The 26,742-nt window shown below is 35.5% G+C and overlaps 1 protein-coding gene across 2 annotated transcripts in view; it reads right to left on the minus strand.

Moving 5' to 3' along the window:
- Positions 1-26,742, minus strand: part of dock4b (dedicator of cytokinesis 4b) — a 159,065-nt gene that overhangs the window by 82,976 nt on the left and 49,347 nt on the right. For both annotated transcript variants that reach the window (XM_088644866.1, XM_088644865.1), the window contains exons 2-8: positions 22,142-22,225; positions 16,373-16,413; positions 15,640-15,695; positions 14,828-14,924; positions 13,657-13,805; positions 12,458-12,542; positions 2,593-2,744 (exon numbers count right to left, since the gene is read on the minus strand). In XM_088644866.1, the coding sequence (XP_088500992.1) occupies positions 2,593-2,744; positions 12,458-12,542; positions 13,657-13,805; positions 14,828-14,924; positions 15,640-15,695; positions 16,373-16,413; positions 22,142-22,225 (664 nt within the window). The remainder of the gene's footprint in view (positions 1-2,592; positions 2,745-12,457; positions 12,543-13,656; positions 13,806-14,827; positions 14,925-15,639; positions 15,696-16,372; positions 16,414-22,141; positions 22,226-26,742) is intronic.

Consider the following 26,742-nt stretch of genomic DNA (forward strand, 5'->3'; position numbering starts at 1 on the left):
AAATGATGCCGAGAACATTTAATAAATATACAAAATTCATACAGTTTATTAAAAAAAGAGTACATTTCTCAAAACTCTGTTGCTGAATGGACATAAATATATTTCACTCCAGGTAGAAATGATCAGATAAAAAAATCAAACATCTGAATTATCCTAAATTCCTGATAGTAATTTTAAAAGACTAAAAACTGCAAATCTAATGGGTCTGGAAAAGAATACTGAATTGAATGTATTTCATCTGAGCAAAAGGATTTGAAATTGTTGATGTAAATTAAAAGGTGCCAGAGTACAAATTGTAAGCAAGTAAACTCGCAATGACAACAATTAACAATTACAAATCGCTAAATGGCAAAAATAGATTACAATTGAAATTAAAAGGACTCTCGAAAGAGGTTAAGTATTATGGTATTTAAGCAGCAAACCGAACTGCTTTGTATAAAAGTCAAGAAATCACATTTAGCGATTTTCATTTTTCAACTATTTCAGGGAAGAGTTTCCCAAGAACCACAAAAACATCATATAATCTTTTAATTTAATTCACTAAGCTCATGTATTGAGAATTTTTGAAACTATTAATCTGCAAAACCCACATGCTGGTGTACAATTAAATGAGTATTGACATATCATGTGGGCGAGACAAGTAAAACTACATACAGTCACATACACAAAGCATGTGACTAGAAAGTCACCATATGTTGAAGTTGTGAAAGCTTGGCCTTCTCTTCAGAGCTGCTCATGCTGTTTGCCCATTTTGGTAGTTTTTAAATACACTAGAGGTTCACTTAATTGACAATCCACCCTGCACACTCTCAAAAAAATTCTTTAATTTCTCTCCCATAACAGCTGTGGATATGCAAACCCACTACCTTCATTATGCAAATTGTTTAGACCACAAAAATCTAAATACAAACCCACTTGACACAGTGTAACTGCCTCTGACTAATAACAATAGGATGCTTTAATACTTGAAGAGGAAGGGAGACATGATTTTCTCATGGCTTTCAGAGGAGAGTATGAGCTTATTAACTACTTTTACCCACTGTGCCATCTTGCCTTTATATTGAACACAGTATACATGAGTTCAATATCCCTTTTCAATTGAAGCATTATATCATTTCAAAGAAAAATGTTTACTTTATATGTTTTGTAAAAAAAAACATTACCAATCACTTTTCTACTAGATATATTCCCAATGTAGCCTGAAGGAATGATATGTCTCAGCTGTGAGCTTGGAGAATTCTATTCACAACCAATGAATGACATATCCCAGGCTTGAACCCATGGTGTCTAGACTATAGAGCTCAACCTGTTCTTTACTGGATCATCTTTACATGTGAGCATCAGAATCCACTCAAACATGTAATCCTAAAGTGCAGCTTTAACTCCATCGCCAGGAGAGGAGAAGGTATATGAATGCTCTCGGCTCAGGCAGTCAAGCAAGACAGTTTTGTCGTGGGTTGAAGTCAATCAGAGGATGTTGCTGAAATACTGAGCTCTGCCAACTAAAATGTGGATGACAGCTTTCATCTTTTAGAAATGTTCTTGTTAGGTGCTGGATAACTAGGACATTGGCAAGGCTTGCACGATGCACCACGCTGGAGCTCTAAATGCTGCATCATTTGTCCAAGCAGATATGTAACTAAACAGTTCACATCTAGGGATGACCACAAATGCCATTTGATCTACTCTATTGTTGATTGAGGTTTGACTTCCAGAGGCCTTTTCATTTTAAAAACAGACCTGTTAATGCAACAATTTAAACCAAAGTTTACTGGAATTGTGCAGTATGCATTCAAACAGCAGTGGTGTCAAACTCATGAACTCAAACGCAGGGCCAGATATGAATTAAATGTAATTCAAATGGGACATATATCTCTTCTAATGTAGTCCAACATTCTTAAATATTTATTGAAATAATTAAGTTCAATACCTGGAGAAAATAAAATCAGCAACTATATACACCCACCCCATGTGTGCAGCAAAAAGTACAGATTAGTACCTGTTTTTTAATATAGAAGGCAAATTTTCACTACAATGAAGGCATTTCATTTAGTTGTAGACACTTGTGTTCTTGTTTAAACATAATTTTCATTATTGAACATTCTCCTTATTTTTTAAGGTTTTTGCCACTATTTTGAGTGTTAAAGTTAAGTAAATAAGGAAAGTATCCTCCTGGCTCTAAAACAAAGTGATAGAAAATAGCAGAGGGGTGTACAAAACATCTGCATTGCATTCACAATAGCTGCTATGCTAAATTTACTATTTTTACCGAACTTGTCTTAACTACTTTACTAAATTAAATGGCTAACTATCATAAAAAAACACCAATGCTGTAATTTTGTTAATGTGCCATTCTTAAGGTTTTAATAAGTAATATTGGGCAGTCTTTTAGACCTTGCGAATAATTTATTAGGTTTTACCTATAAAGTAATGGGGATCTAATTTGTTTTAAGTTCAAAATTTTGAAATTGCCAATACATTTTTATGTTTGACACCCTAGCAGCACAGTTACGAACACTTAAAAACTAAGGAATTTCTTTGGGACTATACAGTATATAATGTTTCGTCATGGCAGAGCTAAAGGAAAAATACCTTATTGGGCGGTTCTCTCTGCTGTCATAGAGAGAAAAGAAAACTTCCAGTTCCTCTCCAAGGTTAGAGCACATGAGGCTTTTCATCTGCACAAACAAATGATGTGTGCTCGCAGGAAGCGGGGTTTCTTTCTTACGATGTCGGTGCTCCATCTACAAACACATAGATAACTCTTTTTAGAATAAAGTTTGAATATATATACAAAAAATACACATTCTTCTTTCATGTGTGAGGGAAAAATAAAAGCAAACAAATGGAAAAAGTCACTCACACAAACCAAACTTTTATTGAATACTACCACTCTGTTGCACTTCCTACTGCACTCCCCATGCAATAGTTTTTGCTGCTTTTGAGTCATTACAAGTAGCACTTGTACCATTTTAATTTCTGAGATATAAGTAATTATTTTTGGGTGGAGAAACAACATTTAGACCCACAACAACAATATGGATTGGAAATGAATTGGGAGTCCCTGTCTGTGCAGTTTGTCAGGGAGCAACTTTATGGGGCCAGTGATGTCACTCCCCAAAAAAGACTTCCTAATTCCTTTCAGAATCCAAAACAGCACAAATGCGCGTTTGAAAGGCACAATCCAGCACAAACACAGAACGAACAAATAAGACCAATTTGGTTCTCCAGTGCCATTGTTGGTGACATCAGCCCCCCGCCCCCATTTGCAACACAAATGCTGCTTTAAAAGCTCAAACTAGTACAAACATAACACAAATTAAAGCATTGGGAGTCATTGCCTGTGCTGTCTGTAGGAGGCCCAAATTTAAGGAGCTGGTAACTATATGTACAGCATGTGCTTTGCCTTTGGGAGAATAAATATGATCCCATTTAATATAGAAATTAAGGAAATTAAAGAAATAATTTTACACCTCTAAAGAAGCCATCAAGAAAACACAAGCATTTTACAGTCTGTTATTTGAGGTACAAAAGGATTAAAAAATTGTTCATGTATTCTGCAATTGGCCCACAGTGGTATACATTCTAGTGCCTACAGGCCACTCAGCTGTTGGCATAAAGCCTTTTGGAGAACAGTGCTGTAATTGAAAACAAACCACATTTAACCCCCTGACCCTCTGAAGGCACAGTGTCTATAGCGATCATTTTCACTTCAACAAAATATCTATGATGAATTATTCATATACGCTACAGGGGATATTCATATAATATTTAGATCTATATTTATGTTTAGACCCTCTTTTCTGAAAATGAAAGCAAAATGTTGAAGCTGTAAGGTATCACAGAAATCCTTTAAGAGGCTAAAGAATCTCCCTATACATATTTTAAACATTTAATTTTGATTCTACTACATTACTTTTTTTCAGAACAGAAGAGTAAATATAGCACAAAAGAAAAGGCTTCATGAAAAATCCTTTGTGCCTTTGTCTGAGCACTGCACACCTTAAAACATTTTCTTGACTCTGTAGAGCACCACAGGACAGATATAGCATCGTTTAATTTATACTCTAACTCTTGGAAATATTTCTTTATATTCTTCACTCTTGTAACTTTGTTAGGAGTGGTACTGTAGGTACTTTTTTTTCAGCATAAATTGTAAAAATATTGGTATTAATCTTATGCGGTAAATGCTGAGATTTAATATTTAATGTGTTCTCAGCATTTGTCAATGTCTGTCTTAGGAAACCGCTGCAGTTTTAACAAATAATGACAAAACAGAACTAAGCCATTAGGAAATGGTAATGACTTCCAGTTGACTTACTGTATATCCTTACAAATATATGTATATTCTAATTTGGAAGCTGCAATATTCTACTTTCAGAATTTGTACTTGAATGACATGTTATACTTTATATATTTTATTCTTGTTTGGTGCACTTTTGCATTAAAAAGCTAAAATGAAATGGGTTTTTTTTCCTTTTAGTTTTTTCTTTTTGTACAGGGATATTACTTTTTGAGCCTGCAGTAAGGAGATCTGAAGGGAGTTTGCAGATTACCAGCCAGCTAGATTTAGTTTTCCAGTCACCGATGCAATATATTCTTCCTGTACTGTAAATACTGTACATAGGTTGTATTTTGCAGGTTTTACTATAAAACAAAAGCTGAAGCTGTCTGCAAATACTCATCAAAAATCCCATGTAAATCAAAGGCATTAACAAAGTCATCCCTGTGGAGTTTTTCAGAAGGAATAGTGAAACACAAACCAGAAGTGGAAACTAACATGAGTGCATTCAAAACAGGAAGCACATCTTTACCCAAAAGGTTGCGAAAGTATTGAACAAATAACAAGGCCATATGATAAAAATAAAAAGCCCATATAATAACAGGTGATACTCTGGATTATTTTAGTAAACAGCTGGATGAGATGTACCGACTAGACTGAATGACCTCCTCTTGTTTGTAACCTTAATGCTCCTGTAATGATTTTATGTACTGTACATCTAGCAGACATGACTATTCTTTGTGTATGGAGAACCTGAAAATGGAAATATGAAGAATTATGTTGTTAGATGTTTGTTTTATGAGTTTTTTTGTTACTCGCAAGTATCTTGTTATTCCACTTTCAAGAATAATTTGCATGCACTCAAGTTCAGAGCATCTCACTTTGCAGGGTTTCTTGTAGTCACTTCTCAGCAGCTATCTGAAATCATGACTAAAATGAAATTCACCACTTTCTTGGATAATGCATCTACTTCCCTGTTATGTTCAAATATCCCAATTTCACACACTTTATCAATGAATCATTAAAGTCTGGAACTCCTCGCTTGGCTCTTAAACTTGCAGTTTATATTCTGCTGTATAAAAATGTAGAATTTTGACTCCTGCCTTATCAGTAATTATCAACCAAATGTCTAAAGTCATGTTTTTGGCAAAATGTCTGGAACAGGCAGTTCAGTAACAAGCTCACTTATGTGCAATTAAATTGTATAAACCTTTTCAGTTCAGTTCAGATCAATGCATGATACTAATGATTTGCCAGTGACTGATGGATAGGATTTTTTATCCTGCTGGACCTTAGTGCTACCTTTGATACTGCTGATCAAACGATTTTGCTAACTGAATGGGGGGGGGGGGTATTGTTGTCTATCCAGTCATCTCCGAAAGAACAATTGGTTAGTATCAGTTGTTACTCCTCTTCTAAACAGTTTAGCACTTCTGGCCCACGTGGTTCTGTTCTTGGACCAGTTCTTTTTAAACATAAAGATTGTTTACTGTGTTGTAAAGGTTGCTTTTTATCTCCATAACACTTCACACATCCACACACATCTCTCCCAGTCTTGATTATTGTAATGCAGAGCTTGCTGGCAAATATGTTCTTCAGCTGCAACATTTTTAGAACTCAGCTACTTGGATCTTTACAAAAACTAAAATGCAGGAGTATATATCACCTGTTTTAAGTTCTTTACTTTAATGATCCAGCAGTGATTGAATGAGTTCAGTGTAAAATTCAAAATACCGTTGCTTACATTTAAGGGCCTTGGCTACAATGCACCGTTTATCCCTACACAATCGCTATTGTGCTCTCTGGACTCTTGCCTTCTGCCATCTCCCAAAATGAGGCTCAGGGCACCAGGAGAATTTCATGCTTTCTGTTCTGTTGGTCCAAATACCATCACATTTCAGTTTCTGCAAGTCAGACAGTACTTTCAGATCCTATATTAAAAACTAATTTTTATACTCCTTTGATTTCAGTTTACAGCATTTGTTTGGTATACCTGCCTCTTTTGACTGTATAATTTTAAAAAAATGTGATGATTTAATGCATTTTGTGGTATATTGAAAAGGTTATTTATTACCATTAATAAAAGCACTTTTAGATTTCTGGCCATATTGTTGAAGAATCGATTTTCTAATACACTGTCCATTGGGATTCTTATTCTATACAAATACGAATTTAAAGAGGTATCAAACTATTAAAGAAGCAAATCTTTAAAATGGATTTAAAAGTGTGAATTAATTTTACATTGCTACAATATTTACATTTTAAAAGTTGCAGAGATTTCTTTGTAATGAGAAGTCTACTTCTAATTTTTAAACATATTAATCGATTATGATTATGACAATGGCAATAAATATTAATGGTTTCCTCTATTATGCAAACATGTGCCATACAGTACATGACAAATCAAGATTTAAGAACACCTTTTTTAAATCCAGAGTTGGGTGTAACAACTAGAACATGCTGCTGGAATTAACATCAATTTGGACAGCAAAAAGGGCTGTGCAGGTAATCTAAAGGAAATGGTGGCTGTATCAAAAAGTATATATATATAAATAAATGCCAACCCATACTTTACTACATAATTAAAACACAAACACTATATGTGCTCTAACCTGGGATCTTGGGATTTACAGTAACATGGAAAAATCCAAACGCACAGTTTGTCAAACATGTTGAGAGTACAGCAGCCTGAATGCCAACTAATATTTTAAGGTAAAAACCTGTTATTGTTAGACAGGTCAAAAACAAGCAAAAATATTTACCCCTTTGTGATGTTTGTTTCATTTTGTGGGTGAACAATGTTTTTAGTTAATGTTTATTACAGACAAGTGCATTTGGGTTAATTTATGGTGTGAAAGGTGCAGCCGGGAAAAAGAGCAAAGTCAGAGTTCTCAACACAGCACAAGGATTTAAAGAAAAGAGTTTCCTTCAGGAAGCAGCCTGTGTTTTAATGCAAATTCCAAATAAAATTAACTGAGAGTAGTATTAGAAAGAGAGAGATAGTCTTATAATAAATTAGTAAATACTAAATCAGAGAAACAGCTCTTCAGGCTGCTCATATGTTAACCAAAAACTGCAGCTTTTACAGATTGTTTAATTATGAAACGCACAAGCGCTAACATTTATGTCCAACTCAATATTTAAAGGTTTCAAAACCAAGTCTGAAATTATATCTTCTATTTCCAAAGCACAGTTCGAGGCAACCACCGTGGAAGGACATCTGCATTACCTGCTGATCTGATGAAATACCTAGAGTGATTTAAGGCAAGTACAAGTGGTTTTCCCACTCACTGTGATGAATCAGTTGATGACACTGTCCTGCTGGATATCCTTTGTCAAATGGCATTAGTCTGAAGACTTCACCATTAATTATTGACATTATTAAATGTATTGATTATTCTGGTTACGGCTTTCTAGGTTACAACCTAAATTTTTTGTCCCAAAAAATGTGCTGATTGGCCAATTATCAATACCAACTGGTAGTGTGCCAGCACTGACTTGGCAATATGCCCGTTTCCTTGCAAATTGCAAAGCAGGTCACAGTTCCCTCATTTCTCGAACTACCACAGTATCATTCACCAAATAGAAATTTGAGATAAAGTAATGGGGTTTAATCTCGTTAGATGTTAAAATTAATACTTCAATTTCTGTTATACAGTAGTGTTACATCGCTATCATCTCCATTATCCAACATAGTGATTTTTTTATTGACACTGCTTTCTGTTACCTGTCTCAGAAATCAAAGCCTTTATGGAGTTCAGAAATGACACTACCACACAAGTAGCTGACGTGTGGCTCTTTTACTTTGCATTTCTGACAGTTGTGACAAAAAATTGAACAGTCAGAGTTGTGAATTGTAAAGGAAACAGAAGACAATTACAGATGTGATTAGTGCAGTGAAAGCTTCCAAATCTAAACTTAACCTTTGGGTGCAGCAACTGCAGAAGAGGAAAAAGTACTATTTCACTTCAGTGTTCTAAATGTTGGGAGAAAATGAAGTCACTGCTGGCTATTAAACATTACGAAGTTCAGTGGCTCCTTGATGAGGCTCGGCCAAGAATTCAATTACAAATTTTTTGGTTTCCAGCATCTGGAGTTGTGCGTGATGTTTACTTCAAACCGCTTCATGGAAGTGGTCATTAGTGTCATTTCTGAGCAAAACTGCTAATGGTTTGCTTTTCTAATATGAACATTATCGATTGGAGTAGGCCTGCAAAAGGAAACTCACCAAGTGTGAGGGGCTAGCCAGTGACTGTGCTAGGAGGGGCTGGAAGGTAAGGTGCATCTCAATCAAGGTTAGATGCAGAGGTTTTGCAGCTCGATCACTGTTTAGAGCTCTCTATGCGCATGTGGATCCATGTGGATTAGTTTAGTGCCACCAAAACATAAGCTGAGGTCTGATCAGTCGCAGCTGGTTTATGTGGGGAAGGGTGTATGATGTTGAAAACACAAAACACCTAACGAACCCAGGAACATCACTGATGATGCGCCTAGAAGCATCAGTAGATGTATTAAGTCTATCAGATCGAAATAGCAAACCTGTCTCACCAACGAGCACCTTAATAACGCCATTAGGGTCTCCCCTCTCAAGATACAAGCTCACATCTCAAGCTTCCTAATGGACGCCAAGCAGGGTCAATTACAATATTGAAATAAAGGTATGATCGTTTTTTCTTCATTCTTAAGATATAGACAATGCTATAGCATTTCATTTATATTTTAATTAATTAATAATTCAATTACATTTTATAGACAATTCATTTATAATTGTAACATATTTTAGCATTAAATTCTATTTTCATTAAAAAATACATTTAACAATCAGCATGCTTTAATGTTTCAATACATTTGAATGTTTTAGTGGCTTAGGACAGTTATTGTCAATCAGAAGTGGTACTCAATTAAGAATAGGCTGCAAAGGAGGCTGTACACCTCTAATTTAAGTAATCATTAGGTTATTACCCCAGGAATGGAATTAGAAACCAAATATATATTAAATTTGTGCTAATCAATAAACTGTCACAATTAATTAAAAAAAATAAAAATGGACACATAAAATACTACTACAAAAAGCATTTAATTGGGTGTAACAGTATCTACCAAAAAATGTAGCTTTTTAAAAACCCAAACTTTATCACTGAATCGCACTCAAAAACAAAACAGTAGGCTGACATTTAAAATGACAAAAACACACAATGAAAGGCTAGTGAGAGGGAGTCATCTGTAAAAAAAAAACTTCAAAGGAAAACAAAGCTTGGTGTGCCGACATTCTGCAAGTTGCCAACTGACAGAGGTATTGATGTGCACTACTATTCCCCAAGAAATCTCAACCACCCCAAGATAATTGTTTGTCGATTCCTACAGGTCAACTGAGAAAGGAGCACTACTGCAGACTGCAGATTTGGACAAAAACAAAACTGAAGAACTGATCGAAATGTCTGCTGGTATACTGTATATGCACGTACTAATAAATCTACAGGTGTAAAAAAGGTTACAGGACAATAAAGTCCAATGAACAGAAAATGATTCTAGCAGGGAAATTTATCTGGACTCCAAGATTTACTCCTCAGTTCCACATGGCATTCTGAAATGTTAAAAGCATTTGAAATTGAATTTTTAAAATATGACTGGTCTCGGATAAATCCAGTTACATTATCAAGGCGTACAATGACATTCTTCAAATTGGTTTGGCTGATGTCAAATTTAGTAGAGCTTGTTGCAGCTTTAAAAACAAATGTTAAATACTGTCAAAACACGCAAAAATATTTTCAGGAACATCTATGAAATGCAACAAACAGAAAAGCAAAGAAAAGCGTACCCTTACCATAAAACCCCCACTTGAAATGATTTTGACACATGGCAAGAGTCTGGTTAATCTAACACACTTGTTTGAGAAGAAGATGAAACAAATGAGGTTATTAAACACATTCCCAGCACTGGCAGATGCATGGAACAGACAGCACAATGAACAGAATGAGGGACGGGTAAAAAAAGAAAGTATTTAATTCAACCAGTTCACACTCTCAAGAAGTCACGACAGCCAACCCAAAACAAGTTTGGGTCCACATGTTGAATGTGCATCCCCTTGGTTTAGAAGTGGACAAATACAAATAACATGAAACACAATAGGGTTGCATTTAGAATTTTACAATTAAGCTGAAAAAATACCAGCTAAATTAAAATGTATCAGTTGTTAACAATTCAATGAATGCTGAAAGACGTGTTTCCTCGCTAGGCCACATTTTCACACAGCAATGTCAATTAATCGCTGACAGTGAATCAAAAGGAAATTATAACAAAATAGCTTTCTTTCACTGAACTCTACGTGATATTTACGTGTTCCTTGTGAAATGTCTTTACTAGTTTTTCTTTACACTGTTTTAATATACGATTATGTAGTTATTTTATGTTGTTGCCATCAGTAGCAAATTATATATAAAAATAATACCACTCATTATTTTTGCTACAGTACTCATTTTCAGATTTCAGTAGCTTTAGTCTCTTCATATTAAGCAGTTATTCTTTTGATACATTATTTACATGTTCCTGGTGATTATTTTAACCCTCCAAATGTTTACTGAAAAATACTCCCACACTAAGTTTCAATGTAAAAATGTAGAACCCTCCTCCTAACTCTGTGGAAACCAACCACATCCATATGTGCTAGAATTTATGTTTTTTTTTTCATTTAAATTTCTTTCTGACGAACAGGTGAAAGCATAGTGTTTAAAAGAGGATACTTATAACTAAAAGAAATTGGAACTAGGCATGGACGTAAATATAACAGTAGGAAAACAAAATCACAAACTCACCAACAAGCATTTCCTTAGATAAATGATGCAAAAGGATGTGTACAAAAAAGAAAAACATCTCTGGGACCAACTTCATATTAAACTGAATTTTTTTAAAAAATGAAATATACTCTATAATTGGAGCATAACAGGATCCTTTCTGCTGTTCGTCAGCACTGAGAACCCCCTGATACATTGTACCATGTTAATAATACTAATATGTCAGAAAGAAATTGCCAAGCTGAATTTCAGAATGTAGCTCACAAAAGGGCCTTTATAAGAGACTTAACCACAATAGAGATAACTTTTTTATCACAAGAATGAATCCACAGAGTTTTGAGAAAGAATAACAGACATCAAGAAAGCTTGTTTGTTTGATATATTACAAACCCATCACCATACCATTGAAACTAGTCGTAACCTTTTTCGGTGTACAAGAGAAATGAATGTATTGAGTAACATAACATTTTACTTTTTACATAAATGTAAAAAAAATAATTAATTTGGAATAGCCAGTATTGTGTTTTTCATTATCCCCTTGCCTTCACATGGCAGAGAAAGAGGAAGTAAAGGCTGGTTTCTCCAACCCAACCACCTCTCAGCCAGTCATCTTTCAACACATCCCCCGGTACTGGGTGGTGCTGCCTGGGGTCGATGGGGAGTGAAGGAGGGGCATCCCTCATCAGCAGCACTGCAAAGCTTCAAGCACCCGGGAGGCTGGTGGGGATCTGTGCCGCTGACAAGAACTGGCATATCCCCGGCAGATTAATTCCACCCCACCCTCAGCAGCATTCAGCCTTCTGTGCTGCACCACTGCTTGGGGAGACCCAGTCACAGTTATCTATTGACGTGACTCATGATTGAACCCAGGATCGCAGAGTTCAGCTAGCAATGTGATTCAGGATTGAACCCAGGATCGCAGAGCTCAGCTACTGTAGCAACATCACTCATGACTGAACCCACAAACCCAACTCGGCACTGAATCCAGGATAGCAGGACTCGGGCAAGCACCTTCACCTATCAGATCACTCAGGAGGCTCTTTCTTATCAATATTTAACTTTTTATCTTTTTATCTAAAGAAAAGAGCAATGAATGATGGCAATATTAACTCAGGGTCTTACATCTTTTTTTCCCCAAAACCAAATTAACTGTCATCGGTTTTCCTGTGATGCAGCTTTGTTTTTTTTTGGTTTTTATTTCTTGAACGACCAAAATTCAAGCCCTCTATTTAGTGTAAAGAAGAAAAGGGTTTCAATTATACAAACAAGTCAGAAATTTCAGAATTTGTTCTAAATTAGGCAAGTGCAGCAGTTACCATGGAAATAAGCAATTCAGAAATCATTTTACAAGCTGACAAGAAGAGGCAATGCCAACTCTACATACCAGTTTATAGAGCTCTGTAACACTGATTTCGTCAGGATCCACCATGCTAAACTCCTTCCTTGGGACAAGATCCAAACCCAGCTGTCTGTAAGAAAATAAGCTCTATCAGAAAAACCTCACAAAATCGAAAATCAAGCATATTCCCAAAATGTGCATGCCATAATGCTATAATGTAGTCTTCACATACTGTTTACAAAGTGTAAGTCTGTTGCAGGATCATAACCAACACCATTCAGTACTGAATATACTTAGACTGTACCTAAAACTGATTTTTTAAGGCCAGTCTTCAGGAGTGAAGTGGCTCCTGCTCATTAATATACAGTACCAAATAAAAATCGCCTTCATCAGCATTCCCCCCTCACAGAACACTGAAGGTGAAAAACCTCACAAAATAAAAAATCAAGCATATTTACAAATTGCTAAAAATGCCTTGTTTATCTTTCTATACAATACCTGTAGTAATGCACCAACCTAGAAACCATACTGTCTAACAAACATTAACCTCTACATCATGCAAGGTCTGTCTCTGAGCATTGTGCCCATGTCAGATAATCCTACAACAAGCAGGTCAAAACCCAATTTTTCACACCTGTGCTGTGCATATAATCCTGAAGATATCTGATGTTTATTCCATGAGACAAGTAAATGCCTATTCTTATATTAGCTGCAGAAAAAACAAGATCTCAATCTCAAATTGTTATTAGACAATCATTAATTAAATTAGCAATAAATTAAGCAGCCTGCAGGAACCTACTAAATACAAACCATCTCTCATTTTGCTCAATGACAGGAACATGTTTATTCACCTGTTTGAGGTATATGCATATTAAACTCAATGCTTGGCAACCTGGCAACAATTCTGAAGTAGTACAAAGAAATACATCAGAGACTGCAACATTTAGCATTTCATATCATTTAAAAATAAAATAACGAAAGCCCATTATCCTTTTATATTTAAAAAAAAAAATCTCACTAGTGCCTGAATAGAAAATCAAAGATTTAGTAACCTGGTCTCTGCAGAGAGTGTTTCTGACATGAAAAGAAAGCTGCATAGGCTCAGCTTCAGTGAAATATGAGCGGCAATGCAAGGATGCACCAATATGAAGATTAATATGATGCCGAGTTAAAGCTGCCGGTGGATGGAAGGATATTTTTGGAAGTGTTATTTCAACAGCGAGTACAGCAGGCTTCTTACTCACTCATTTCCCCAGTCAAGCCGTGCAGTGATGTGCTGCTTAACGTCTTTCATTCGATCGTGAGTGAGGTGTCCAACGAGGACCTGCCTGCGCAGATCTAAAATCTCATTCATTACATGCCACAACCGGTGGAACAAATCCCCTTCATTCCTCTGCAAATGAAGACAGAAATTCACTTTCATGCGATAAATCTTAGGCGAAGCTCTGAAAAAACGAATGTCACTTGGTGGTGATGAACAAATTTTAAATAAAATTTATATTAAATTAAATATCAAACATTCAAACAATCTCCCAGCTTCTTAAAACACAGCAGCTTCACTAAACTATGAAAAATGGCAATTATACAAAGAGACCCATTAAAAGATTCTATAACAGACATGAAAGGATATTTTCGATTTTATAGTTACTTTGACTGATAAATTGTAATCAATGTGATCAATTGGAAAAGTACAATTTCCTCAATATTTTAAGAACAGGCCTCGTAAGGGACTTTATGGACAGCATATCAACTATTCTATGGAAGAAGTGCTTTTAATAAGAAAGCACATGATTAAATATTAAAAAAATCAGACTTTTGGCCAAGAGTGGCTGCTGAACATGGCAAGGAGCTTCTTGGGAAAAAAAATCTTAAACTTCAGAGATTGTGTGCTTGGTTTGTAGTGCTTGATGAATTACACCCTATGCACCTTTTAAGAGAAAAAGGCAGTCATGAAAATTTGTCAGAGTCAGGAAAATTAAATCAGCAAAAAGGGAATTTCAAGGGTCTATGTAGCCATGTAACTAATAAAGCACTAGGCATATACCGCTCCATAAACTTGCTTTCTTTGCCACCATGACAGCCTCCCTCAACAGAAATGTCATGCAGTACCATGTACAAATGCTTATACAGGTTTGAAAACCAACAGTAATGTGATCTAACGGATCTCCATTTTATCTCTGTGTATGTGAACAGAGGCATTTCTTGTCAGTCATTCCAGCTGAGAGTACAGGGTACAGAGCTATATTAAATGAAACGCAATGTGGATCAGATCATTTTTTTAAATAAATCATACAGAAATACATAAAACATAATAGGCATACAGAAAATATTGAATATGTAATTCTTCAAAAAAGCTAATAAAGTTATTATGTAATATGTTAATAGGTTCTTGGTTAAGTACAAATTAGTGTTTACCACATAGAGTTGCTTCCACATGGTGCCCCAGTCTCTCAAAGTTGATGTCATCTCTGTGATAACAGAGTCTTCAGTTGGAATGACTGTTTCAAATTGTCTACAGTAGAAACAAACAGAATCATACCTTAAACCTTCTACCTTAATTTCTGCATTTACAATGGATTAACTGCGGTCATTAAAGAAAAAAAAAGTTAAAACTGCAACAAACCTTTAAATTTCACCAGCCACAAATTAAACTGTACAATATGCTGCAGTTTAAACATTTTTTAAAACTGAAAAATCATAACAGATTTAAAAAATCTGAACAGATAAAATACTATTACACAGAAATAAAACTCATGTTTTATTTTTACGTTTTCATTAAAATTATGTATTCATCAATTTACCTTTTTGGTAGTTAAAAATAACCTTCTTTTAATATTTCCTTTTACCTTAGGCAAATTCTAACATTTATTATGTGCTTGTTTTTTCATATGACAGTCAAATAGATCATTCTAAATTTGCCATTTTGATCATGTTGTCAAATGAAAAGACACACCCAGATTGCCTGTAAAATGATACGGCTGAGAATGTCTCAAAGTAATTATTCAAAAATTACATCTGAAAAGGGGACATCAAGTTTAAGAGTCTAAGATTTGAAAAAATCTAAAATGTACCATTTACTACATATTAAACTCTGTCAAATTTGGTCTAGAACCTACTTCAGTGAATGTCAGTCAAATCAAGTCTTCACAGACTGAAGGCATATGTTAAGACACTGAAGGAAGAATTCTGCAGATACAGTAAATCAAGCCCCAGCTGGTATTACTCACCCCTTGTTCTTAATACTTGCATTTTTCAGGTGAATATAGCTTGATGGAAAAATTCCCTGAGAAAGAAAACATTGACAGAAGTCAACAAAAATATATTTCATTTTTGTTGAGTGTTTTGTCCATATTTAAAACAATGACATTTAACAGTTTGCACTTGTGTTTAATTATAAAGAGAAAACTGCGGAAGCTTATTATTAGGGCCTTGGAGAAAAAAATGATCTTGATTATACCAGAAAATTATTGCGTTTATACATTATTGTTACTACAATAATTTAATTTGTGAACAATGTTGCCTACTATATTAATATAATGCATTATATTTGCAATACCATTGTCCTGTATAAAGTAACTTTGACTAACACCACTAGAATATCATCACACTACTCTTTTTGGGGGAAAAAAGAATAATTTAAAGGAGCACATGCAGCTTTCAAAACATATTCTGTTACATACGGGACTGTACATACTGTAGGTTTTGAACGAAATACATTCATGACAGCTCGATAGTAACACGGATACCAACAAATCCCAGGTAAGGGAAAAAAAATTATAAACAGATGAAAAAAATAGTTTTTCTGTAACAGCCAGACATAATTATAATGAGTTGAAAATAACAGGTCATTCCTCCTAATTCCCACTTTTCTGTATAACGTACTATAGATTAAACATTTATTACATTCCATACTTTCACACAAAAATTCAATGCTGACACGAATCATTTAAATCACCTTACCTTGGCATTTGGATTCTTTAAAGCAAATCCTCTGTACCAGCCTAAAAAAACAATATGTGCATATCAGGATTATGAACATAAACATAAGATAGTCCTAATTATGTACTGTTGTGCCTATAGATGTCAATGAAGGCACAGAAAAGACCTCATTAATTTAAAATTAACTCCTTAAAACATGAATCACTAGAAATAAAATGATCTTTACAGGCTTGAAGTGTTATTTTTTCACCTGCACAAATTATACACACAAATATTGAAACACAAATACAAAAACTATTTATTGAAAGCCACCTCACATCCATTAGTATTAGGTCTTAACAGAAGCAGGGTATATACAACCAGACAGCAGTCCTGAAACAATTGTTATATCACTAAAGACAATGGCTGTCAAAACATTTGTTACCAGACTCTGTAAATCAGTATTCCACAAGAAGCAGAGTGTGGTTTCAGCATTTCAAGGCTTTGAAAGCTCCGTGCATCGTATATTAAACCACATCTGTTCATTAGGGAAGCTGTTTCACTGCAACGGCCAAGCTTTGCTGCACTAATTAGAAATAAATGACACTAAACCTTTTATTTAAGTACCATAAATGTCTGTGCTGATGTGTGTTTTTCAAGGTTTAGTTTAATAATATCACAGTAGAGGATAAAAGTAGGCAATTTTAGCTAATTAAATGGAATGATAAGAGACCAGCTACCTAAAGAACAAAAGTTTAATGTACTGTACTCCGTCACTGATATCGAAAGAAATACCACAAATCTGAAAATTTGGAAGCAACTGAGTACACTGTGCAAGACATTAAGTCCAAAAGATTTATTACCCGCTCTTATTATTAAATGTATGCAGATTTTTTTCATTTTGCTTTTGTTCTGGTTCAGACATTTTTACTTTGACATAAAAGAGAAAAAAAAAACTGACACTTTTTCAACCCTTACAAATGAGGGAAAAATGGAAGGCACTTTTTATTCCACAAAGTTGTAAATATGGTACAGTATCTTTAAAATCACCCCACCTAGAAAAAAGGCAGATTCACTACTGAATTAAAATGAGGTGGCTTTTGAAATCAAGCTGTGACCAATGTTTTGGAAACTTCCACCACTTCATTCATCGTTTGAAGGAGCATTCACCTACACACTGCAATTGGCACATTAAACAAGCTATTTCTTCAAAATACATTAATATGACAGTATTGTTTGTTTACAGTGTGTATATAGTTCAGAAGAATTGAATTTTGCAAATAATTTTACTATTTCCAAGAGTCTCTCCCTGCATAAATTGAATTTTACTTTGGGTTTCAGTCTAGAACATCTGTAGAAACTCAACAACAAATTCCACAATAAAAAGAACTCAAAATATTAATTATAACATTGTCCCATTGAATACATCAAATCAAAGACCAATCCATAAACAGAACTATGGCCTTTAGCTTGAACTGTACGATTTAATTCAGTTTTCCTTTTTTCACCCGAGCTGCTAGGCAGTTCACAGGCCCATTCTACTTGCAACTTTTGTATAGTTTATCTTCATTGCCTTGCCACCCAAAAATTCAACTTTCTTGTGATGACCGAATCCAACCTGCTCCCCCTCAAGGGGGCCACTGTTGGTTCTATTATTTCCTGAGCAGCAACGGTTAGCTACCACACTGGTAGCAGAAACAACACCAACAGATGAATACTGGGCATGAAACAGCTGGACATAGTACAACATTACGCTCTTGGCATTTAAGATGAGGCCATTTTGTAAATAGGTAGATATTTGAAGGTTAATTGAAAGCAATGCAAATAATAATCACAGTGGGCCTGACTGAACAACCAGACACAATAAAAATGACCTTAATAGTGGGGAAAAGCCGCCAGTGGAGAAAAGGCCCGTCTAAGGAGTACAGCTAAAACCTCTCTCAAAATCTGTTAGAATGCCTAGAGGCTATTTCCTTTCCTCTAAGGCTTGGTATTATTTTAGAAGCTTTCCATTCACAAAGGGACTGAAAGATATTGTATCTGCTACCTGAATGTTCACACAACAATGCAACAGATGGTTCAATATCTCCTAGGGCTAAGCCTTTCAGGTCAAATTAAAACCTGTCAGCCATCTATTCAAGTTTTAGCCGATCACTAGCTTAAGGCATGAACTAGATTTCTGCAGAATTTCATAAGTAGACAGCAATCTTTTGCTTAAAATTCAGTAGATATGACAGAATTTGGTCATAAACCACCTGAGCTTTAAGTAAAATTGCTAAGAAAAAAGTAAAATAACGGGGTCTGTTTTTGAAATAGTCTAATATGAAATACTGTTGTTCTCTCCATGCATTTGAAACATAAATCATACAGACTAGCATTTTTTTTGGCAAAGTACCAGATACAACTACTGTATATAGCTGCACAGCCTTGCAGACTAGGAGGTACTCATCATGATAGTACTTATATGCAGGTCTGAATGCCAAAATGATCCTTTTGGGAAAACTTGGAAATATAATATTACACTGTGGGACAATTAATGTCATTTGAGTTCCTTAAAAAAGGAAAAGGGCATTAAGGTTCAACTGGTAATAAACAATGTTAAAATTGTGACTGTACAAGCTCCTACTGTCAAAATAAAACGTTAAAAATAATTTTATACTAATTAAAATCTCATTAAACCTGGAATCTAGTAGTACTTTTTGTGTATAGTTCAACAGTGATGCCAAATCCTCTCTTAAAAATAGAATCTACAGATTTTGAAAATGCAGGACCGCATTTCCACCCATGCAAACAATACTGAAAACACAATCATTGCAAATTGAACAAAGAAGTAGTTTGTGGAGGATGTAGAGTAAAGTTACAACAGTAAGATTGCAGTGGTGGTCCTGTTATGAGAGGTGTTCCCTGTGCTGTCCGCCCCACTCCAAGGGGCTCCACTGGTAAAAGATGCAGGCTCGAGGATCATGGGATTGGCCCTGGGTCACTACACTAGATGACTTGCCAGAATGAACTAAGCAGTAGTGCACAACTGGCCAAGCCTTGAGTTTCTCATCACCCCCTGAGGCCTCTCAGGTGCTTTTTTTCCCTGATCTTACGTAAAGTGAAGAAGTGAAAACAACACTCAGTGAAAGCAGTGCTTTCAATGGTGTTCCAGGACCTTGACAATATTAAGACCATAAATGTAGTATAAAAATAAACAGTTATCTAAATAAATACATCATGAGCTGATTTGCACTGCTACTTTCCACAGTAGCTCTGGATGTGAAGAAACCGCACAGCCATCACAATGTCACACAACAGTTACTGAAGAGCACTATGGGACAGCAAGCAATGCGATACAGTAACAGCAGCCGGACACCAGCACAATTCTGCATGTGTTAAGTGTTTGGTGTCTTTATTAACATGCAATATCAGGCAACATTATTCATTTGACAGGCTATTTACTCATAGTTTGCCATAAAAGAAAAGCATGTCTCCTTTTTCTAAATGTACTTGCTGTTCACTTGCATTCTTGTTTTTCAAGTTCTGCTCCATCTAGATTTTAGTTTTCATTTTTATTTTTGCTACAGTCTATGGGCAGACCACACTACCGGATTGAGGAAACTGAGGATATTTGACACAGGTATTTTGCTGTTAAAACAGAGAAGTGACTTCATTAATTGAGAGCCTTAATTTACATGTAAAAATGTAACATGCAAAAGAAGGAAAATACATAGAAAAAAATGTGTTTTAGGCTGCAACAGCTGCAGCCTACAGCACATTACTTAAGTTCAAGTGCAGACCGTACTCCCATCATATCCACTGCACTCTGTCACATTATGAACAAATCTTGAAGGACTCTACCATGTGCATAAGTGTCCATCTGCTGTCAGCCATACTTACTGATTTTGATTACAATTAAGAGTCTGTACATAGTACACAGGGTCAGTTTTTGCTTAATTATTTTCTTTTGGTTCTTTATTTATTTAATAATTCAAAGAATATACTATAAGAATGTAAAACCTTTTTTTCCAGCACATAATTTCATTGAATATTTACCAAACTTACAACATTATAGTAGAACTGTAAAACATTAATAGTTTACACTAATAAACCTTCATACTGTAGTAATGTTGTTTATATGATAAAGATGATACAATGACTGCCACATAACTTTAGTCAAATTAAAAAATTGAACGCAAAAACATGTGACTATTCTTCAATTATGAAGTTGTCACCCATGTAGCTTGATCTAGTCAGATCTGAGAAGCTTAGCATGGCCAGATGTACTCAGTACTGGAGTGGAGATTCCACCAAGGACAACAGGCCAGCTGCTTGCAACCTTGGGTTTATGAGTGGTTGTTGCTGTAGGTGGCACTCGTCCCGCTGGCCCAGAACTTAAACATTCCTGTTTGTTATATTGTGCTTCTTGGTCACTGTGGTGTAGGAGGTTTCATCGATTGTACGAGATATAACAAGGTCATGACTGCTCGGTCATAAAGATGTCTTGGCACTGTTCACAGGAGAAGAGGTGTTACCCCATGTCCTAATAGTGCTCTAGTCAGGACTTGTATCATCTGTCCTAGACAAAGTTCCTCCATCATTCAGGGAAGCAGTTTCACTTCTCTACCTGACTTGCTCTGTGTGTGTGTGTGTGTGTGTGTGTGTGTGTGTGTGTGTGTGGAGGGGGCAGCTGCTGGTGCTTATTGACTGCTGAAGCTCAACCAGGTTGGATGTGCACTTTGTCTGCAGATCAAAAACATCCTCCTCCTATATGTTAAGCACTTGGGAAAGAAAAGTGCTATGCAAATCAGTTATGAAGGAATGCTTTAACATTTAGAAGTTATTTAAAACCATAATTTCCTTTCAAAGGCTTTAAAACTACTTTTGCACTTAAAATTAGAATTTCAAAAATTTGTATTACAGACTATTCACAGAAGGTCTGAGGAGCAGCGACCAAGTCGCTGGGAAAGGTCTAGAACTATGACTCCAAATGATTTTCTATTAATCTTTTTATTAATACATTCTTGAGAAGCCACAAAAGTACGTTCAACTGTTGCATGATTTTTGGTTTCTTTTTCACAACATTTAGAAAAAAATCATTCGTAATTTCTAAATTGTTTGTACAAGTTAATACTTCCATAGAACACCGTCATTTCACAGCAAACCAATGTCCTGTCTACCTCCTCTCCTGAATATTTGATTTTGGGCACCCCTTTCAAATCTCCGTGCCACTGCTTAGTATTGCCTAGGCAGTTATGTTACATACAGTGTCTTGTAAAACTATTTCATACTGTATGCATCACAGTAATTCTTATTACATTATAACTACACGTCAACACAGTCAAAACACACACTGGTGCTTTCCAAACTGACTTTTCATTTTCTGCTGTCTTACTCGTAATATCCCAGTGTTTAGTCTTGGTTTTCATTGGTTAGCTGGTAAACACTCTGAACAAATCTGAATCAGGTCACTCCCTTAAAGTCTGGACATCAGCCACTGAGGCATCCATGCTAGGAGTGCTGAAACCCATCTCATAAAAGGCATTAGAACACAAAAAGTCAGCTCTTATCTCCACCTAACATCCATCCATCTATTTGTAGGTCACAGGATACCTGCTACTGCCATTTTAATGTAACACATGTATGGGAATGTATTTATTTCTTGGGAACAGTAAAACTACACAATGGTGCTGTTAAATCTTGCATCCTTAACTTCCAGAATAGGTTAAATAATGGAAATAACAATAATCCCAGAATAGTACAATAATCTATTATAAAATGTTAAACAAAAGGGTGCACAAATTTAAGATGTTAAAACAAAGAAATTACCTTCACATTTCTCCAGTATCTGCACTGTGTCCCCAATCTCCAGTGATAAGCTGTGCTGCACTGTCCCTCGAAAAGTGGCCAGAGCTGAAAATCAATCAAAAGAAAAGAGCTTTGTAATGCATCTACCTTGAGGATAATAAAGGTCAATATAATGGTTAGAACACATTTACAATTTCCAGAGCTTTTTCCTAATTTATAAATTTATACTATTTTATATCAAATCTTGGTCTTCATGAGCACACTTTCTTAGCTTTAAGAATTAAAAAAACAAACTTTTTTCTTTTATCTTCTGTCTTGCAAATTTCATTTTAGGAGAACTGCATTTAAATAAAGAAAAAAAGAAATGATTAATTTTTAAATTGGAAAAGGCTTATATTTCACCATGCACACAAATGGGTTCATAGGTTATTTTCTGTGCATTTAACCATGAAAGGGCTACTACATAGATCAGAGATGGCTCAGACTAAATCCAAGTCTTTGATGAGCAATCTGGACCAAGCTTATTGCAAGGGGGATGAGAGAAATCTTATTTGATTAGAAAAGGCCAGTTTAAGCCAGCTGGATCGAATAGCACTGCTGCTGGGGAGAAGACCAACAGAGTGCCTTTTTATTTCTCATTTAAGACTTTCCTCATTTAAGAAGGTATTTTCCAAGAAGCCCTCTCTGGTACTAAAACACTCTTCTTTTCTATGTACACGTTTAACTTTAAGCAGGTTTTTGTATGGAGTAAAACTTAATAATAAAATTTAAAACATGCAATATTTTGGTCTTCGTTACTGACATTTACAAGTGGAATTTAATCAGCTGTCATTAACATTAATTATATCTTTTTCTGTTCTCTTCCATCACTTTAAGAGTATACAGTGTTTCTGAGTGGTCAGAATATGTATAAAACAACACAATAACAGTGTGCACTAGATAAAACATTTTTTAATTCTAAAAGGGTAAGAAAAACACAAAACCGCAATTAATTTTAACAACAACCCACACTCACCTACTTAACCTTGCCAATTAATTCTATTACATGACATATTCTAAGAAACAATCAGCTACAAATACATGAGCCTGACCATTCATCTATACATTTATCTGATCAGTAGCAGCATTAGTAATAAAATACTTCTTCTGTTTCCAAGACCACAAACTTGACCCCAAGCAACATAATTTGGACTGGATTTGCCTGCTCTTAGCTGTTGCAATTTCTTTTACAGACCTGATAGACAAGACCAGACGGTTTGCCGCAACCCCCCGTGAAGCTACTGTGATTGCATTTTCCTACTGTATACTATAAGTCACAGTGCTAATTTTCCAAAATTGACTTCAAGATTTTAAAAAAACAAAAATAATGAATTATGTAGCACATAAAATAATAGTAGTTCAGGTGGGTAGCTGCGTCAGCATGCGTAGGCTGCAAAGGAACAAGTAATAGGTTTATTCCATGCTGAAAAAAAGGAGAGGTGTCACCTGAAGAAGGCTCCACGGCCGAAACGTTGTGTTCTCTTTCTTCTTTTTTTCAGCATGGAATAAACCTATTACTTGTTCCTTTGCATAAAATAATAGGTTCAAAATCACCCTATTTACAGCCGCTGTATAAGTGATTATTCAACAAAGTTCATTTTGACTTCAAATCCTTTTGAGACTTCCACATCACCACTGTTGTCTGTCTGCAAACGACACTGCCACGACTTTGGCACTTAAAAAGCAAATTATTTCTGAATATCTGGATATTGCCTAACTTGACATAAAGGTGCACCACATATTTCCAACTGAATGTGTCCACATATGAGATTCTCTCTTTCTTTACTTAATTTGACAACAGTACATATGCTTTTTTGGTATGGGGGGAGATAAAAAAAATACGGTTAAGTAATATTTTTTGGGGAAAAAAACGGTATTTATACATGGGCCGAAAGCAAAATTCATAGCACCTTGTATTCTAGACAGCCTTCGTAATATACATGACAGGTCACACTGTTCTTCATAAGGAGGAGAACTATAGCAGCACAAACAGGAGCTCATACAGTACTTCTGTTCTCTGAACAAAGGACCCCTTGGGCAAAGTAAACATTATCCTGCCAGATTTTCCAGTTTGCACTGCTGTTTCAAGCCCTTTGCTCCATGGAATAAAAACTGCTGCTATGCTACACATTCGAGAGATATATATATATGTAACTTTTATTAAGGATTCCATGTGAATTTATCCTGGTGCCAATACCCAGACACTAGGTTTAAAGACAAATAGTGGCACCCTTATCTGAAATCAGTAAATTTACCTCAGACCTCACTTTGAAATCTTACTGTTAAAGTAGTAATACCGTCTACTACTCCCTTGAATGCAAGGTGTTCAGTGCTCAATTAACTTCGAAAGATATCACTGGCAATAAATGCAGCTTAACAAACAACATTGCACTAAATTAGTAATTAACACTGTTCAGAAATGAAAAGTCACAGTACTTGTCAAAAACTGTATATAATTGAAATGTAAGAACTTTACTTTGAAGGACATATGGACTTAAAACACATATCTTACTTTAACGTGATCATTGTAACAATCACACTCATTTCTGCATTGACAGCCAATGTACAGTGGTGCTGTATCACAAAACATCCATAATTCATGGAAGCATTAATATGCAGATTCATAGCTGTTGATGGGTGGGGAGAGCTCATTGACCATGCTGCCAAGCAAGTATGAATAATTCATCTAGAGGAGTGTGTTTTGGACTCTTGCTGCATATTCCAAAATTTATGAAAGCTTATAAATTTTTTACAAAACTGGAGTACTTCATGAAAGTTATTTAACTGACGTTTTTAAACCAGCAATCATCCACAAATGATACTAGAAATACTGCTGTACTTTGCACAACCCAGCAGCTGAAGGTTTTCAATTACTGCTCATTCCACTATTTGAAATACAATTCACATCTGACATTTATGCAGGCATTCAATTTCTTCAAAAAAAAAAGTTGGTGTCAGACATAACCTTTGAAGAGACTCATTTATACTTCATCCACTTATGGTCAGACTTATGTTCAAGTCTATAGTAAACACAAATAGAAAACAACATGGATTGCCTTAAGGTCAGAGGGCAAGTACAGTGAAAGCAATTGAAAGCATTAGTGTAATTCTCAAGTTCACTTTAAAACTGGCAAATAAAGACCATTAAAAACAACACAGTCTTGAACTGTAGTACCTGGTTGCTTCCGTTCTCTTCCATCTCTTCAAGGCCCTATAAAGGAAATGTTCTCTTGCAGATGGTAGACTTTCCATCCAACTTAGCAAAAGACTTTTAGCTAAGAAGTGACAAATTCAATTTCATCATCAGGGCTGAGGCCTGTGTGCAAGCATCTGTGACACGATATGGCCACCTGACCTCTTCTGTCTGTAGCATGACAGTTTCAACAACAATAATAATCTTCTAAGGCATACTGTATGAGAGGTAACTTATTTTTCAAAGCCATATTAGTACTGTTGCCACCCGATTATACATGCCCAAAGCACATTCAGTTTAACCAGCTGCCAGACCTCCAGCTAGGTGGGAAGATTCAACCATATTCACTTGCACATTTTCTTGGTCAAGTACTTGAATATTGAACTGAGCAAGGAAAGCCCCAATATCTTTAAATTTGACCTCACAATTTACATTCCATAAAATGTAAACTTTGGGTTTATTGGTCAAAATGGCTCACAATAACACAAATTTAAAATGTTTATAATCCGTGCCAGCGGTGTAAATGTCCTCTGACGTGAAATCCCATCAATATTTGATGACGTCAGTGCAGGTAGGGTGCCAGGCTAACAGTATCTCTATCTAAATATACAGAAAAAAAATCATTAGGTTTTTTAACTGCATTGTTCAGAAACTGGAAGTGAATTTAGTCATACTGCCAGAAATATAATCCAGGTGTTTTACAGTTCTACTGTATATCTTCGAGCCTTGGCAAACATCAATTCAATTGTGTTGACAACCAAGACAGAAATGTCCACAGAGACAGAGATGGGTCACAAAATAAGTTATTTTCAGGAACTTAAACTGATTTTGTTAAGTGATAAAACACTTTATACAATAATTTCAACCTGAGCAAGATAAGATGTGTAACATACTGTAAGATGACTGTGTAAATAAGAGAGGGTGTGCAGGGCTGTCTCTGCAGAAAACATTTACCCACAGCTCAGAACCCTGCCATGTCATTAGAAATTAGGAGTAGAAGCTTGTAACTAGACAACACAGGGATGCTGTCTGTTATGTTAATGTTACATTTTTATATTTGAGGCTTCAATTCACATTCTGTACGCCTATTCTTCTCATGGAAGAAAGCATACAGTATGTCGCAGAGACATGGAGAAAGTCTCCGAGATGACAGGAGACATTTCATGAGCCAGACTGTAACGTTTTGGATATTTGTATGTGCGTACAAAAGAAGCAGCATACTTTGCTTTGAGGGACAGACACATGGGCTTTACACAGATGAGGAAATTCCCACGTGTTCTAGCCAAATGTGCTAAATCATTAAGGTGAAGTACAGTAGCTATTTGTGAAAAGGTGTAGGTTAAGTTCCTGGTTGTAATATTAAATGTCAATACCTTTTTATAAGGATCTT

Source organism: Lepisosteus platostomus, chromosome 9, assembly GCF_059453375.1.
Source record: "Lepisosteus platostomus isolate fLepPlt1 chromosome 9, fLepPlt1.hap1, whole genome shotgun sequence".
NCBI classification, from domain to species: domain Eukaryota; kingdom Metazoa; phylum Chordata; class Actinopteri; order Semionotiformes; family Lepisosteidae; genus Lepisosteus; species Lepisosteus platostomus.